At 43.1% G+C, this 15,883-nt stretch overlaps 1 protein-coding gene across 8 annotated transcripts in view; it reads right to left on the reverse strand.

Moving 5' to 3' along the window:
• Positions 1 to 15,883, reverse strand: part of STRBP (spermatid perinuclear RNA binding protein) — a 79,240-nt gene that overhangs the window by 18,787 nt on the left and 44,570 nt on the right. For 6 of the 8 annotated variants that reach the window (XR_009152294.1, XM_058159262.1, XM_058159261.1 and 3 more), the window contains exons 6-10: positions 8,272 to 8,369; positions 8,028 to 8,123; positions 6,159 to 6,270; positions 2,200 to 2,297; positions 1,186 to 1,297 (exon numbers count right to left, since the gene is read on the reverse strand). Coding sequence is in view for 7 of the 8 variants with exons in the window: in XM_058159262.1 (XP_058015245.1) it covers positions 1,186 to 1,297; positions 2,200 to 2,297; positions 6,159 to 6,270; positions 8,028 to 8,123; positions 8,272 to 8,369 (516 nt within the window). In the remaining variant the exon portion in view is untranslated. The remainder of the gene's footprint in view (positions 1 to 1,185; positions 1,298 to 2,199; positions 2,298 to 6,158; positions 6,271 to 8,027; positions 8,124 to 8,271; positions 8,370 to 15,883) is intronic. The other 2 variants (XM_058159265.1, XM_058159267.1) reach the window with 1 other exon arrangement.

Raw genomic sequence — 15,883 nt, forward strand, 5'->3', positions numbered from 1 at the left:
TGTATGTATGTGGTATGTTCGGGTCTTTTCCCGTGTAAGATTGAAAGTATTTAGGCAACATTTCGATGAGATCTCACTCATCATCTTCAGGCTGGAGTTTTTTGGCTTTGTTCTTATGTGAGCAAAGTGTGGATTTTAACTGCTGTTTTTCTATAAAAAATTTTTTAAATTTTTTTTAAAAAAAAGTTAAAATCCACACTTTGCTCACATAAGAACAAAGCCAAAAAACTCCAGCCTGAAGATGATGAGTGAGATCTCATCGCAACGTTGCCTAAATACTTCCAATCTTACACGGGAAAAGACCCGAACATACCAAAACCTGCATACATATACCTGTGAAAACCTACAAAAACAGGAGGGATTTAAAAACGTCACGGAGATTATAATTTTCCAGTACGCAAGTCAATTAGTTGCAATTAATTAAGACCGTGATTGTATCACTGGAAGATCAGCTGTCAAGGAAAGGGAGAATGAACAGAATAACAGAAGGTCCTTAGAGGTCTTCTAGTCCAACCCCCTACTCAGGCAGGACACACTATTCCCTTTCAGGTAAGTGGCTATCCAGTCCCTTCTTAAAAATCTGAGGTTTGATGGCTAATAACGATTTTTTTTTTTTTTGGTGTTTCAAGACAATCCTATTCCACTGCTGGAATGGCCTGGGAATAGCCCAGACCTTCAGCCAAGTGAAAATCTATGGATTTTCCAACTAAAGAAACTTGTTAAGTCAGAAGCGACCCAGCAATAAAACCCATTTAATAGAAGCCATCATTCAATCAATCTTGGTTTCACATGATAACGGCTGCAGAACTAAAAGACTCGGTTCACTCCATGCGAAGACGTTGTAAGGCCGTAATTCATGCTAAAGGTTACCCAACTAAGTATTCACTGACATGGGGATAATTTTTGTAGATCTCGTTTTTTTTCTACGTGTTTCACTTTTCTTCTTTATACTGTAACGGCTATTCTAATAGCAAATCCTTCATAAAAGTTATTGCATGACATTCTTGATCAAATTCTCTTTCCATTGATATATAATTTTAGGGTACTACTCTCCCCAAAAAAGTGGTGTTATTAGCTAGTTTTAGAAAATACACTTTTCCCAAAAAGGTTTCCACAATTTTGGACTGTCCTCTCCTTGATTAGTTTCCACCCGTTGCTTCTTCTCCTGCCTTCGGGTGCACCTACCTTCTTTGTCGACCCCCGACCATGAATATTTCTGGAACGACTTATTGGAAGGGAGAGGATCCATCTCCAGCACCTTGTAGATTTGGCCAAAAGCCGACAGTCTCAGGGCATGCTGTGGATTACCATGAAAATGGGTCAAACTTACAAGAGGAAAGGACATTATTTGGCCAGTCAGCCCCACTCCGAGACCAAAGACAACTCTTGCTCCACAGATTGGGCAGCTTTCAACCAGGGGTGGGCTTCAAAAATCTCAGCAACGGGTGCTCTGCCTGGTTGCTGGGTGGGCGTGGCCTAGTCGGCCTCCTGCACCACGGCTGGGGGGTGAGCGGTGTTTTTCGCCCTCCCCAGGCCCCAGGAGCTTTCCTGGAGACTCCAGGAGGGCAAAAAGGGCCTCCCCTGGGCTCTGAAGGCCCTCTGGAGGCCAGAAACTGATCCGTTTCTACACTTCCAGTAGGCCCGTTTTTCGCCCTCCCAAGGCTCCAGAGGCTTTCCTGGAGCCTCCAGGAGGGCGAAAACAGCCTCCCCTGGCCTCCAGAGGCCCAAAACTGTCAGTTTCTGGCCTTCTGGAACTTCAGGGAGGCCTGGTTTTTGCCCTCCCCACCTCTACGCAAGCCCTGTACTTACCTGGCATCCAAAACGGGCCACATAGAGACTCCTGGGAGGGGGTGGGTGGGATGGGGTGGGGAAGTCCAGCCAGGGGTGAGATTTCTGGGCAGAATCCTAGCTAGAGCAGGGGTCTCCAACTTTGGTCCCTTTAAGACTTGTGGACTTCAACTCCCAGAGTCCCTCAGCCAGCAACTCTGGAAGTTGAAGTCCACAAGTCTTAAAGGGACCAAGGTTGGAGACCCCTGAGCTAGAGGATCACCCAAACCCATGCGAACCGCCAGCAGCCCACCCCTGTTTTCAACCCATCACCCCAAGCAGCAAGCGTAGGGTGCCTTCAATCCACGAGGACCCTCGTTCTCTATTGCTGGAGGGAAAGGAGATCAACCGAGGTGGCCGGCATGTTTTTACCTGGGCACTATGGGTTATGGCTTCCCTTTGTGGAACAGTCACGCTAGACAAGGCATCCGTTGGCTCTCGTTCGCAGGGGTCATGCACGCCGGGCCCACCTAGGCACAAGAGAGGAGTTCAACCCTCAACCCTCTCCAACGGATCCCCAAAACCATAAATCTAATGCCACAGAACAACAACAACAACAACAAAAAAAGAGCTACCTGGGGGGAACATGGCTAGTTTAGAGATGGGCATTTACACAATGTTATCAGGTGCTTGTATCAGTTTTGCATATGGATTTTAAAGGAAAGTCTAAAGCAGTGGTAGTCAACCTCTGTGGGCCTCTGTGGCTCAGACTGGTAAGACAGTCTGTTATTAACAGCAGCTGCCTGCAATTACTGCAGGTTCAAGCCCCACCAGGCCCAAGGTTGACTCAGCCTTCCATCCTTTATAAGGTAGGTAAAATGAGGAGCCAGATTGTTGGGGGCAATAAAGTTGACTTTGTATATAATACACAAATGGATGAAGACTATTGCTTGACATAGTGTAAGCCGCCCTGAGTCTTCGGAGAAGGGCGGGATATAAATGCAAATTAAAAAAAAAAAACCTGGTCCCTACCGCCCACTAGTGGGCACGTTCCAGCTTTCATAGTGGACGGTAGGGGTTTTGTCTGATACTGAAGCACTTTCCTTTTTTTTTTAATTTAATTGACTTTTTTAAAAAGTTCATAGCATTATTTAAAACATTTCCATTAGGTTTTCTTATGGATTTTAAATCATTTTGCACCTCTATAACTGTCTGGTTCGGTTCTGCAACCCAACAAGGAAAACACAGACTTCAGAGGATAATTAGAATTGCACAAAAAATAATTGCTACCAACCTGCCTTCCATTGAGGACCTGTATACTGCACAAATCAAGAAGAGGGCCATGAAAATATTTACAGATCCCTCGCATCCAGGACATAAACTGTTCCAACTCCTACCCTCAAAACGACGCTATAGAGCACTGCACACCAGAACTAGACACAAGAACAGTTTTTTCCCGAAAGCCATCACTCTGCTAAACAATTAATTCCCTCAACACTGTCAAACTATTCACTAAATCTGCACTACTATTAATCTTCTCAAAGTTCCCATCACCAATCTCCTTCCACTTATGACTGTATGACTATAACTTGTTGCTGGCAATCCTTATGATTTATATTGATATATTGACCATTAATTGTGTTGTAAATGTTGTACCTTGAATGAACGTATCTTTTCTTTTATGTACACTGAGAGCATATGTACCAAGACAAATTCCTTGTGTGTCCAATCACACTTGGCCAATAAAAATTCTATTCTATTCTATTCTATTCTATTCTTAAAATTCCCCATGACAATTTAAATTTCTGCAAATATACTATTTGTATCGCCCGCGCATAAGTTTAGTTCACATTACGTAAGTGAAACTAAATGATGCTTTTGTTTGCGATCACAAACAGAAGAGCCTCATCCCAGAATAGCTCACGCATCTCCCCCCACACCACCCAGCTGTAACAGACAAGCAGAGCTGGTAGCCGGCGCACCCCCCCACCCCCACCCCAATCCACGATGCGTGAGAGGCATGCGCAGACAACGATACACAGCGCATTACTGTGGAACCAGTGGGCGGTTAGAAAATTTTACTACTAACAGAGATACAAAAGTGGGCGGTAGGTATAAAAAGGTTGACTACCCCTGGTCTAAAGAGAAAAGCCATGGAGGCAGCTGGGAATGAAACAAAATGGCTCCTCCCAACCACCGACTTGTACCAGCCAAGGTTCCTCCAGCCAACCTCAAAAACAAGGTCGTGTTTTCAGAAAGGTGAACAGCCATGAAAAATTGAACTGTGTTTTATGTTGGTGTCATCATTCCACAATAACAGATCTTAGAAGAAGACCTTTGCCTGCTGCTCTTAAGAAAGACGGACAACCCGTTTCATTCTCCTACTTAGAGAAGGCCACACATTCTAAACGTATAGAAGCAAAAAAATACTGGGCAAGAATTCATACGCAAAATGTTGGAGATGTAATTGTGATGACGCTACATATTTTCATATTTGGTGGACTTGTAAGGATATTAAGGCCTTTTGGATAAAAATTTGGTGGATTTTACAAAATGTTCTGAAAAAGAAGATAAAGTTCCTGCCGCAATTTTTTCTGCTGGGAATTATCACGGACTGTACAGTAATTGAGACTAAACTGATTTTAAATCTAATAACAGCGGCAAGATTACTGATAGGACAGTATTGGAAGAAAAAAGAAGGACCTACAATAGAAGAATGGATATTGAAAGTTGACAATTCGGCTGAGATGGCAAAAATCTCAGCCTTTTTGAAAGACAATACACAAGAAAGATACTTAAAGGAATGGAAAAAATGGATTGACTATATTCAAAGTAGATATCAGACTAAGAGTTATCAGACTGCCTTTGAATGATTAGGATGTATTATTTCTGATTGTTTTGGGGGAAGTTAGGAACTGATGAGAATTGTAGGAGTATAATTGAGTTGGGAGGGGAAAATTTTTAGCATATGTTTGTTTTATTTTTAACTATCTTGTTTTTGTTCCGGGAAGTCCGGGGAGGGGTTTGTGAAGGAGGGGAGGGGGAAGAGGGGTGAAATTTTGTAAAACTTTTTCAATAAAAAAAAAGAATTCATATGTGGTTGGAGAACATGACGCAGCAGCATATTGATTTAAAACCTGAGCGAGATATTCCTGTTGGGGATTTTACCAGGAAATTATAGTAAAGAAAATGTACATTTGATTATCCATGTAACAACTGCAGCTAGAATTGTATTTGCACAGAATTGGAAAGGTGAAGAGTTTCCTGCAGATGAAAACATGGTTAAGAAAATATTGGCAACGTGCAGAAATGAATAGATTAACACTTGCAATTAAAAGAAAGGAAGAATCTGATTGTTATAACATATGGGATTTACTTTATCAATGGTTAGAGAATAAATATGAAAGGAATGTATAATAAAGTTAAATAAGTTAAGAAGAGAAATGTTATAATAATAGATACATTAAGTATAGAATAGAATAGAATAGAATTTTTATTGGCCAAGTGTGATTGGACACACAAGGAATTTGTCTTGGTGCATACGCTCTCAGTGTACATAAAAAAAGATACGTTCATCAAGGTGCAACATTTACAACACAATTGATGGTCAATATATCAATATAAAGCAAAAGGATTGCCAGCAACAAGTTATAGTCATACAGTCATAAGTGGAAAGAGATTGGTGATGGGAACTATGAGACGATTAATAGTAGTGCAGATTCAATACATAGTTTGACAGTGTTGATGGAATTATTTGTTTAGCAGAGTGATGGCCTTCGGGAAAAAAACTGTTCTGGTGTGCAGTGCTCTATAGCGTCGTTTTGAGGGTAGGAGTTGAAACAGTTTATGTCCAGGATGCGAGGGGTCTGTAAATATTTTCACGGCCCTCTTCTTGATTGATTTTTTAAAAATCTTTTTTGATTGATTTTGATTTTGATTGATTTTTGATTGATTGATACTTGATTGATTGATTGATAGTATTAAGTACTAGCATTAAAATAAGAGTCCATATAAATAATGAATATGGTGATGAGCTTTTAACTGTTATGACACAAAACATTTGTACCCAGACGTCACACTGTTTAATGAATGATGGAATGTTTGTATTAAAAGAAAATTAAAACAATATATGAAAAGAGAAGACCACCTACTGGAGAGATATCTTCTAGACCAGAGGTCTCCAACCTTGGCAACTTTAAGGCTTTGGGACTTCAATTCCCAGAATTCCTCAGCCTTGAGAGTTGAAGTCCACAAGCCTTAAAGTTGCCAAGGTTGGAGACCCCTGTTCCAAACTCAACAGGATCAGCAAAGCAGAAGACGGCCATCCAAATAGGACATGCTAGAATGGTCCACCCATGCATGACTTGGGAGAGAAGCTTGGCGGATCTTACCTGGCAACAGGATGCCTGAGGCCAAACACTCCAAGACCCGCCGAAGCGCTTCCCCTGCACCTAATGGCCTGTTGCAGGTGCCGATGGCTTTCTCGCACAGCAGCTCCAGGGGCTGGAAGACAATTGGATGGTGTCAGTGCTAATGGTATGAAAATATCACGACAGAAAGACTGGCGTGGACAGACTAGGCCAGGCCAAGCAGGAGCTCAGAAAGGCACCAAATCATTTCCATCCATCATAGCTATGGTTCGAAATTCCAGATACCTCGTCACGGAAGCATCTGGACATTTGAATCCACCCGAGGTGAATCGTTTCCTGTTCCGATGTTATAAGATCCACTCACTATTGATTGGTGTTATGAGATCCGCTCACCACTGAGTGTACCACGGGCAGAAGCAGCGGGAGATGGGGGTCCAGATTCAACGTTCACATCAGAATAACAGAACACAATTTCTGCCGAGAACATTGTGTCGGCATTCTTACCAACCAGCACGTCAATCTGGACCGGGGTAGTAAAATCCCTTGTGTGGAATATGTAAAACGAAATCTAATAATATTCCAGGATGGGGGAAAGAAATTGCTCTGTCGGTGCAAACAAGGATGTCCCTCATTAATGAAATTAGTCAGTTGGCTAATGAAACATCTGCAAGCCAACAAGCAAGCTCAGAAGGCATCAAGACCTCCACTGTTCAACCCTGAGCTGGCCATCTTCTCTTCTACTGGTGCTCTTCTGGGGGAGGGGGGGAAAGCTAGAACTACTGTTTTGGATCCATCACTTTCTGGCCAGAAATGTTCTTGCAGGACAAACTACTATGTGGTAATTGTGAAAACTTGGTCCTTCTTGACCACCAAAAGGAATTAAGTGTTGCACTGATGCTCTTTTGTTTTCAACAGACCTATCTTAGGAGACGATCCTGGACCATGGATGGTCAAGGACAGTTAGACTAGAATCACAGAGTTGGAAGGGACCTTGGAGGTCTTCTAGTCCAACCCCCTGCCTAGGTAGGAAACCCTACACCACTTCAGACCAATGGTTATCCAACATCTTCTTAAAAGCCTCCAGTGTTGGAGCATTCGCAATTTCTGGAGTCAAGTTGTTCCAATGATGAATTGTTCTCACTGTCAGGAAATTTCTCCTTAGTTCTAAGTTGCTTCTCTCTTTAATTAATTTCCATCCATTGCTTCTTGCCCTGCCTTCAAGTGCTTTGGAGAATAGCTTGACTCCCTCTTCTTTGTGGAAGCCCCTGAGATATTGGAACACTGCTATCGTGTCTCCCGTAGTCCTTCTTTTCAGTAAACTAGTCATACCCAGTTCCTGCAATCGTTCATCGTATGTTTTAGTCCCCCTAATCCTCTTTGTTGCTCTTCTCTGCACTCTTTCTAGAGTCTCCATATCTTTTTTACATCGTGGCGACCAAAACTGGATGCAGGATTCCAAGTGTGGCCTTATAAAGTGGTATTAACACTTCACGTGATCTTGATTCTATCCCTCTGTTGATGCAGCCTAGAATTGTGTTGGCTTTTTTGGCAGCTGCTGCACACGACTGGCTCCTATTTAAATGGTTGTCCACTAGGACTTCCAAGATCCCTCTCACAGCTACTACTCTTGAGCGAGGTAGTTCTTGAGATGTTTGTTCAACTGGGTGCACGCCCTGAAAATTCTGTCTTATGGACAGGTAAACCTAACCGAAATTCCACAGAAAGTACTAAAACCTGCAAGGATCATTTTTTACCAAAGGAAATTGACTGGGGTTGAGGGCAGTTTATCTCATATCTGAAACGCCGAGGAGGAGAAAATTAGAAGTGGCAGAAAGATTAAATCATGGACCGCACTGCAAGTTTTGCCAACATGGACTAAGCAACACTCACCCAACCTTTCAAAGGCGCCCAGGAAGGAATTCGGTTGCATAAATCTCTCAGGATTCGCAGCACAATCACACACGATTTTAGCCCGTTCGCTCTGGCCTAAAAGAAAACCAGACAGGTCCCGTTCTTGTCTGCTGGGGTGTGTCCAACCTAAACAACTACAGTTTTATTTTTATTTTTATTATTATTATTATTTTAAAAAGAAACTTTTGAAAAGGCTACGATAGGTAAGAACAAAAGGCCCAACCTGGAACCATTTGGCGTGTCGCAGAGACGCCAAAGCTTCGAGGCACTTTTGCCTGCTGAGCAAATCCGAAGGGTCTTTCACCACCGGGACATTGTCTACTGGGAAAATGGGAATATGAAGAGAAAACAAAGAGAGACATGCAGAGTTGGAACAAGCGGACAATTCTGATGCCCCAAACACAGAACAAATGCCAGCAAGACAAAAGAAGTTTGCTTTTTTTTAATAAGACGCCCAGAATTCCACTGGCTTTCCATTTGAACTCCGTAATTTTTGTCCTGTCAAGAAGGCATCATGTATTTTTTTTTAAAAAACAAAACAAAACAAAACATAAACACATCTGCCAGGTTCTTTTTTTTTTCTTTCTTTAAAATAGTATAGTAATTAGGCGTGTGTACGAGGAGCAAAATATAGACTGGTTTTTGTGGTGTTTTTGTTTTTTTCCAGTGTTTGCAGACAATCTGGGATCTTATTAATTGGTTAAAAAAGAACTTGGGGCGGACTATACAAAGTGTGTTGCTTTGCATCATTCTCGTGATTTCTCAAGGCAAAAAAGAAAATTTGGAAGCAGAGAGAGAGAGAGAGAGAGGAAGAAAGAGGGAAAGAGAGAGAAAAGAAAGAAAGAAAGAAAGAAAGAAAGAAAGAAAGGAGGGAGAGAAAGGGAGGGAGGAAGAAAGAAAGAAAGAAAGAAAGAAAGGAAGGAAGAAAGGAAAGGGAGAGAAAGGGAGGAGGAGGAGGAAAGAGAGAGAAAAGGAAAGAGAAAGAAGAGAGGAGGGAAAGAAGAGAGAAATAGAGAGAGGAAAAGAGAGGAGGAGGGAAAGCAAGACAGAAAAAGAGGAGTGGGAGAGAAAGAGGGAAAGACAAAGAAGGGAGAAAAGAAAGAGGGAAAGAGAGAGGGAGGGAGGAGAGAGAGGAGGAAGGGAGGAAGAGAGAGAGAAAAGGAAAGAAGAGAGAGGGGAAAAGAAGGGGAAAGAAAGAGGAATGAGAAAGAGAAAGAGAGAGAGGGAGGGAGGGAAAGAAAAAAAGAGGAGGAAGGAGGGAAAGAGAGAGGGAGGGAAAGAGAAAGAGAAAAAGGAGTGGGAGAGACAGAGAGAGGAGAGAGAGAGAAAGAGAAAGAAGAGGGGGAAACCAGAGGGAAAGAGAGAGAAAGGAAGAGAGAGAGAGAAAGAGGAAAAGAGAGGGGGAGGAGGAAAAAAAATGAGAGAGATTTTTAGCGGCTTCTCTGCTCCCTGCAAACGGCTTGAGGGTTGCTTTCGTTTGGTTACGTACTCATCTACTTTTTTAGAAAAGCAATTTCTATCAGAATCCCTCAGAGCCCAGGCACCCAGAAAACCAGGAACCTGCAGGGAACTTTTTGTTATTTTAAATGTTCTTTTCACAATTTGGATAAGGAAGCAACAAAGCATTGAAATTTACCCTCTTTTTCCTTTGGAAGCCTTGTGGCGGGGCCCACAAACTTTGGAAGGCGGGAAAATCTTTTTAGATAAGACCTGGATTGGCTGCAGCAAAGATCAAAATACTTTGCCGGTTCGTGAGGTAGAAGTATAATTTTTTTTGGGGGGGAGGAGACATTTGCTCAGAGATGTCTGGGAACAAATTCTTGGGACTCATCCCTGGTCAACAGATCAAAGGCTTTCTGGATAAGATTCTGCAGCCACAACTTTTAAGAAATTTTGCCTACCAAGGTTGCTAAACGGGCAACAAATCCATTCGGGACCCGGGCAAATTCAACCGTCAGCTTTGGACGGTGACCAACCGCACCCAATTTTATTTTTTTTTAGTAATTTTTTAAGACAACAAGCCAATGTTGTGTTTTGAACTTGCAGTAAGAATGACAACTTTTTCAAAGCTGAACCAAGAGCTTCCACAAAGCTCTCGAGACAAACGCAACTGGGGTTTAAGGCTGCGTTTGTGTGGTTCTTCTGAAAAAGTTTGCCAAAACAACTGCTGTTTTTTCCCAGCTTTGCTTTTGGGGAAAGGAAGTAATTGATGGGTGTGACTGAAAACACACACACACACACACACAGATTGCTGGCTGGGAAGAGGGTAAAAGGTAAAGATTCCCCTTGCACATATGTGCTAGTCGTTCCCAACTCTAGGGGGCACTGCTCCTCTCCATTTCAAAGCCGACGAGCCAGCGCTGTCCGAAGACGTCTCCGTGGTCATGTGGCCGGCATGACTCAACACCAAAGGCGCACAGAACGCTGTTCCCTTCCCACCAAAGGTGGTCCCTATTTTTCTACTTGCATTTTTTTTATGTGCTTTCGAACTGCTAGGTTGGCAGAAGCTGGGACAAGTCACGGGAGCTCACCCCGTTACGTGGCACTAGGGACTCGAACAACTGAACTGCCAATCTTTTGACTGACAAGCTCAGCATTTTAGCCAATGAGCCCTCGCGTCCCCTTTGTGCTACAGTGCAAATTGTGGTCGGGAGGAGCAATTTATAGTTTTGTATTTTCTTGTGTTTTCAGACATACCTTTACTCCAGGGCAGGGATCTCCAACCTTGGCAACTTTCAGACTTGTGGACTTCAACTCCCAGAATTCCTCAGCCAGCAAAGCTGAAGTCCACAAGACTGAAAGTTGCCAAAGTTGGAGACCCCTGCTCCAGGGGGTTTCCAACCTTGGCAACTTTACCACTTGTAAAGTCGTACCAAGTCGTAACGTTCCCAAGATGGAAGACCTCTGCTTTTAGTCAACCGTGGGCCCGCCGGGGCATAAGGAAGCCGAAAAAGAGAATAAACCTCAAACAAAAACAACAACAAAAAAATCTGCCTTGCGTTGGCTGTTCTCGCCTTGTTGAGATACCACAAAGCCTCACACAGTTACCGTCAACCCTCTTATGAACTTTGCAGCATTGGTTTTGTTTTTCCGATTCGGCGGAGGGTGGGTTACTGGCGTGACTGGTCTGTTAAAAGACGCCCAATAAAAGCTGCAAAGTCATCAACAAGATTAGCCCTCAAGTGGCTCACAAGCACAACAAGGAAACAACTCTAGTTTTGAGGGTGGGTTGGTTGGTTTTCCAGAAAAACAAAAACAAAAAAGGAAGTTAGCTGTGGTGGTTGTTGTTTTTTTCTCTCTCTCTCCTTCTCTCCCCAACTTTTAGTCAGCAACAGTGGTCCTTCTCCTATGAGGGGAAGGACCAGTTTCCGCTTGTCACCTTCCATGGTCATTTGGATCAGGTAAAGCGTTTGTACTTCAGGGAAGGCGAGTGGCGTTTATTTATTAATTGATCGAATTGATAAACGTGGCATTTTCACAAATCACGGCCCAGACGCGGCAGAAAGATCTGCTCAAATTGTACAGCAATCGGCAAGTAAAACGAAAGACTTTGCTCGAAAGGCATTTTTTGGGGGGGGGGTGTGTGGCAAAAAACAACAACTACAGATTGACCGTCTCCAAGGCCATCGCACCAACCACGAATGGTCCCAAGCAGCTTCCTTCACTGAATCGTGCAGTTGGGTAACCATTAACACAGAGCGAAGGGTAAGGCAAATGGCGGATGGATTGTTTTTTTTTGAGACCCACACGGTGGCTTTCCTTCTGTCTTAATGGTTCACCCGGAGGAAGATAAGACCTTCCCCCTCGAAGTTGCTGGTTAATGCTTCCTTGAAGGAGCCATGCTGAAAGAGGTTTGAGGGAAGACCTTGGAAAACAACAAGGGTGGGGAGAAGTTATGCTGCGGTGTTTCCGAAAAAGGTTGTGCCTCTCGGTCGGTGGAGGCGATTGTGAGAGAGTGAAACTTTTGGGGAGGAGTGGGAAGAGAAGAATGGAAAGAGGAGCTGGGGTGGAGGAAGAGAAGGAGAGGACCAGTCGGGAAAAACCATGGGTAGAAAACGGTCATCGGTTTCATGCCTGGTCCATCAATGGTGGTGAAAGGTTAGTAAGGAAATTCTAGGTAAGGTTGAGGAGATACAATAGGTCATGATTTACTTCACAGAGGAGACCGGTGGGTGAAGAAAGAAGAGGCATTAGCATTGCGAAAGGATGTAAGGTGTAAATCTGTGTCAACATGAGACCTTCCTCTAAAGGTTAATTGACCTCTTCTTCTTCTCACTTGGGTTTCTTTCTTGGCCCGACAATGGGCCACGTCAACTTACCCCAGCTCACTTTTATCCAGAAACCCAAGTTTTCTTCAGAAGAACCCATCTCTTTTTCTCCTGACTTCAAACCATGGAGTCCATTAAACAACTGAGTCCGGACTGAGGGCAGAGTGAGGAGGAAAGAGACACGTTCTACTACAGTAGTGGCCAAAATTGTGGAAACATTTTTGGGAAAAGTGTATTTTTGAGGTTTGATGGCTAATAACATCACTTTTGTTTTAGAGTTTCAAGATAATCCTATTCCACTGCTGGAATGGCCTGGGAAACAGGCTAAGATCAAGTGTAGTATCTATGGATTTTCTGACTAAAGAAACTTGTTAGTCGGAAGCGACCCAGTAATAAAACCCAGTTAATAGAAGCCATCGTTCAATCTTGGTTTCACATTAGAACAGCTGCAGAACTCAAAGACTTGGTTCACTCCATGGGAAGACCTTGTAAGGCCGTAATTCATGCTAAAGATTTCCCAACTAAATATTCACTGACATGGGGATCATTGTTGTGTATCTCATTTCTTCTCCGTGTTTCACTTTTCTTCTTTATACTGTAACTGCTATTCTAATAGCAAATCCTTCCTAAAAGTTATAGCATGACGTTCTTGATTCAATTACCTTTCCATTGATAATATACTTTTATAGAATAGAATAGAATAGAATTACAATGGAATGGAATGGAATAGAATAGAATTACAATGGAATGGAATGGAATGGAATGGAATAGAATAGAACATGGAGTAGAAGAATAGAATAGAATAGAATAGAATAGAATAGAATAGAATAGAATAGAATAGAATAGAATAGAATAGAATAGAATAGAATAGAATAGAATTACAATGGAATGGAATGGAATAGAATAGAATAGAATTACAATGGAATAGAATAGAATAGAATACTTACGGGACCGCCTGCTGTTACCACATGCCTCCCACCGACCCGTGCGCTCTCACAGAGAGGGACTTCTCAGGGTGCCGTCCGCCAGGCAGTGTCGGCTGGCGGCCCCCAGGGGAATGGCCTTCTCTGTGGGAGCACCTACTTTCTGGAACGAACTTCCCCCCAGTTTACGCCAATTACCTGACCTTCGGACCTTTCGCCGGGAACTGAAAACTTATTTATTCATTCAAGCGGGACTGGCCTGATTTTTTAATTGCTAAATTTTTAAATTCTTAAATTTTAAATTTTAATTGTATTTTACTGGGTATTTTATACGGTCAATTTGGACGGTTTTAATTTCGGCCTTTATGGAATAAGTTTTTTAATTGTTATCTTAGTGTGTATATAAATTGTTTTAATGCAGGCTGTACACCGCCCTGAGTCCTTTGGGAGAAGGGCGGTATAAAAGTTTAATTAAATAAAATAAATAAATAAATAAATAAATAAATAAATAATAAATAGAATAGAATAGAATAGAATAGAATGTGGAATGGAAGAATAGAATAGAATAGAATAGAATAGAATAGAATAGAATAGAATAGAATAGAATAGAATAGAATAGAATAGAATAGAATAGAATAGAATAGAACAGAACAGAACAGAACGTGGAATGGAAGAATAGAATAGAATAGAATTCTTTATTGGCCAAGTGTGATTGGACACACAAGGAAATTGTCTTGGTGCAGATGCTCTCAGTGTACATAAAAGAGAAGATACCTTCATCAAGAATTGTAAGGCACAACACTCAATGATAGTCATAGGGTACAAATAAGTAATCAGGAAACAATATCAATATCCATTTTATGGTACTACTCCAAAACAAAAAGTGGTGTTATTCGCTAGTTTTAGAAAATACAACTTTTCCCAAAAAGTTTCCACAATTTTGGCCACTACGTAGGAGAACCCATAACGAAAGCAAACCAACCTCTTCAACAGCCTCGGTTATTCGGAAGTGGAGTTGAAGAAATATCTGAGAGGTTGGGTCAGGCCAAGCGGAGGTCCATGAAATCACAGTAAGCAAATGCGATGGGGGGAGGGAGTTGAGTTGGGGGAGGGGGCAGGGCTGTCATTCATTGCTCCCAGCAGCTGGTACAGGGCAGGGAAAATGGAGATTCATCCCGCCAGCCAAAGACAGCGGAGGGGAAAAAAAATGGATGAACAGAGGAGCCATTCATCCAGATGACAGACCGTCAATAAAGACACGTTTTATATACTACACCGAAAAACTGCCAGCAAATGGACCAAAAATTAATAAATGGACTCGCAATAGAAAAGGAGGTTTTGTTTTCTTTTTTTAATTAAAAAAAAAAAACACAATTGTAAAAAGAGCGTGTTGAATCCTTTTGTCTGCATGGCACAGTTTTGGGAAGAGTGCCAACCGATCACCGGGTGTCCAAGTTTTGCTGCTAAAGCGATTCAGTGGGTGGCATCGGAGGGGTGCGGGGCAAAGAAAATCCAATTCGTTCCTTCCGGAATAGAATTGGTGCAATGCCTAGATTTGGGTATAGAACCGTGATGGCGAACCAATGGCACACGCGTGCCCAAGGTGTCACGCAGAGCCCCCTCTGTGGACATGTGCGCCAGCTGGCCTGAAAACAGCCTGAAAAACAGCCACAAAACAGGGCGTTTTCCAGTTAATTTTTGGGGCTGTTTTGGGGCCATTTTCAGTCCGGTTTTGGCCCAAAAAACAGGCATGATGTCACCAGCCAGCTGGCCTTTGGGTTTTGGGTGCTCCGGCGCGCACGAACATGCGTTCCGGTTTGTGCACTCAGTGCTGAAAAGATCACTAGTCTAGAACAGGGGTCCCCAACCTTTCGGACCTCAGGGACCACTAAATTCATAATTTTAAATCCCGCGGACCACTAATATGATCCGCCTAATGATGGGCTGGGTGGGTGTGGCTAGGTGGTCATGTGACTGGGTGGGTGTGGCCAACTCAATGTCACTCACATTCAGAGGCGCCTCGCCAACCTCTACTCACCCCTCCTCTTCCAGTCACTCCTCGCTTCCCAGCCCGGGCTCCTTAGGGCCCCAACAGGAAGAAGTTGTTGGAACTAAGCAGCCATCACGAGAAAGAGTTGGCAAAACAGCTCAGTTCAAATTGGATCTGACTGAGAAGGAGGCTCAGCAGAAGCACCTCACTGAGGATTAGGAGCATAGGCTGTCCAAGCAGAGGGAAGACCTGTGGAAGTGCAAAGCCAGGTACCAGCACCTGGAAGCTCAGCGGGCTGAGATAGTCAGCCAGTTCCAAGCCATGATGCTGTCCCACTGGACCAAGGCCCTCCAGCTCTACACCACCAGTGACGCTTCCCTCCAGCCTTCGCCCAAAGCCCCGCAGCAGGAGACTGAAGCAGACCCCAGCTCAGAATTTCCCCTCCGACCCACACAAAAAAATGCTGAATGGGGGAAGACCCTCTGCAGCAACACAAATGTTGACTGTACGTATCCGACCCAGTTTGAGGACCCCTGATTTAGTGCAATATAAAATATAAATTGCAATAAAATATTGCAAATAATTTTTCTGCAAACCACCAAAATTTTCTCACAGACCACCGGTGGTCCACGGACTACCAGTTGGTGAACCGCT

The sequence above is a fragment of the Ahaetulla prasina genome, chromosome 16 (genome assembly GCF_028640845.1).
Source record: "Ahaetulla prasina isolate Xishuangbanna chromosome 16, ASM2864084v1, whole genome shotgun sequence".
NCBI classification, from domain to species: Eukaryota; Metazoa; Chordata; class Lepidosauria; order Squamata; family Colubridae; genus Ahaetulla; species Ahaetulla prasina.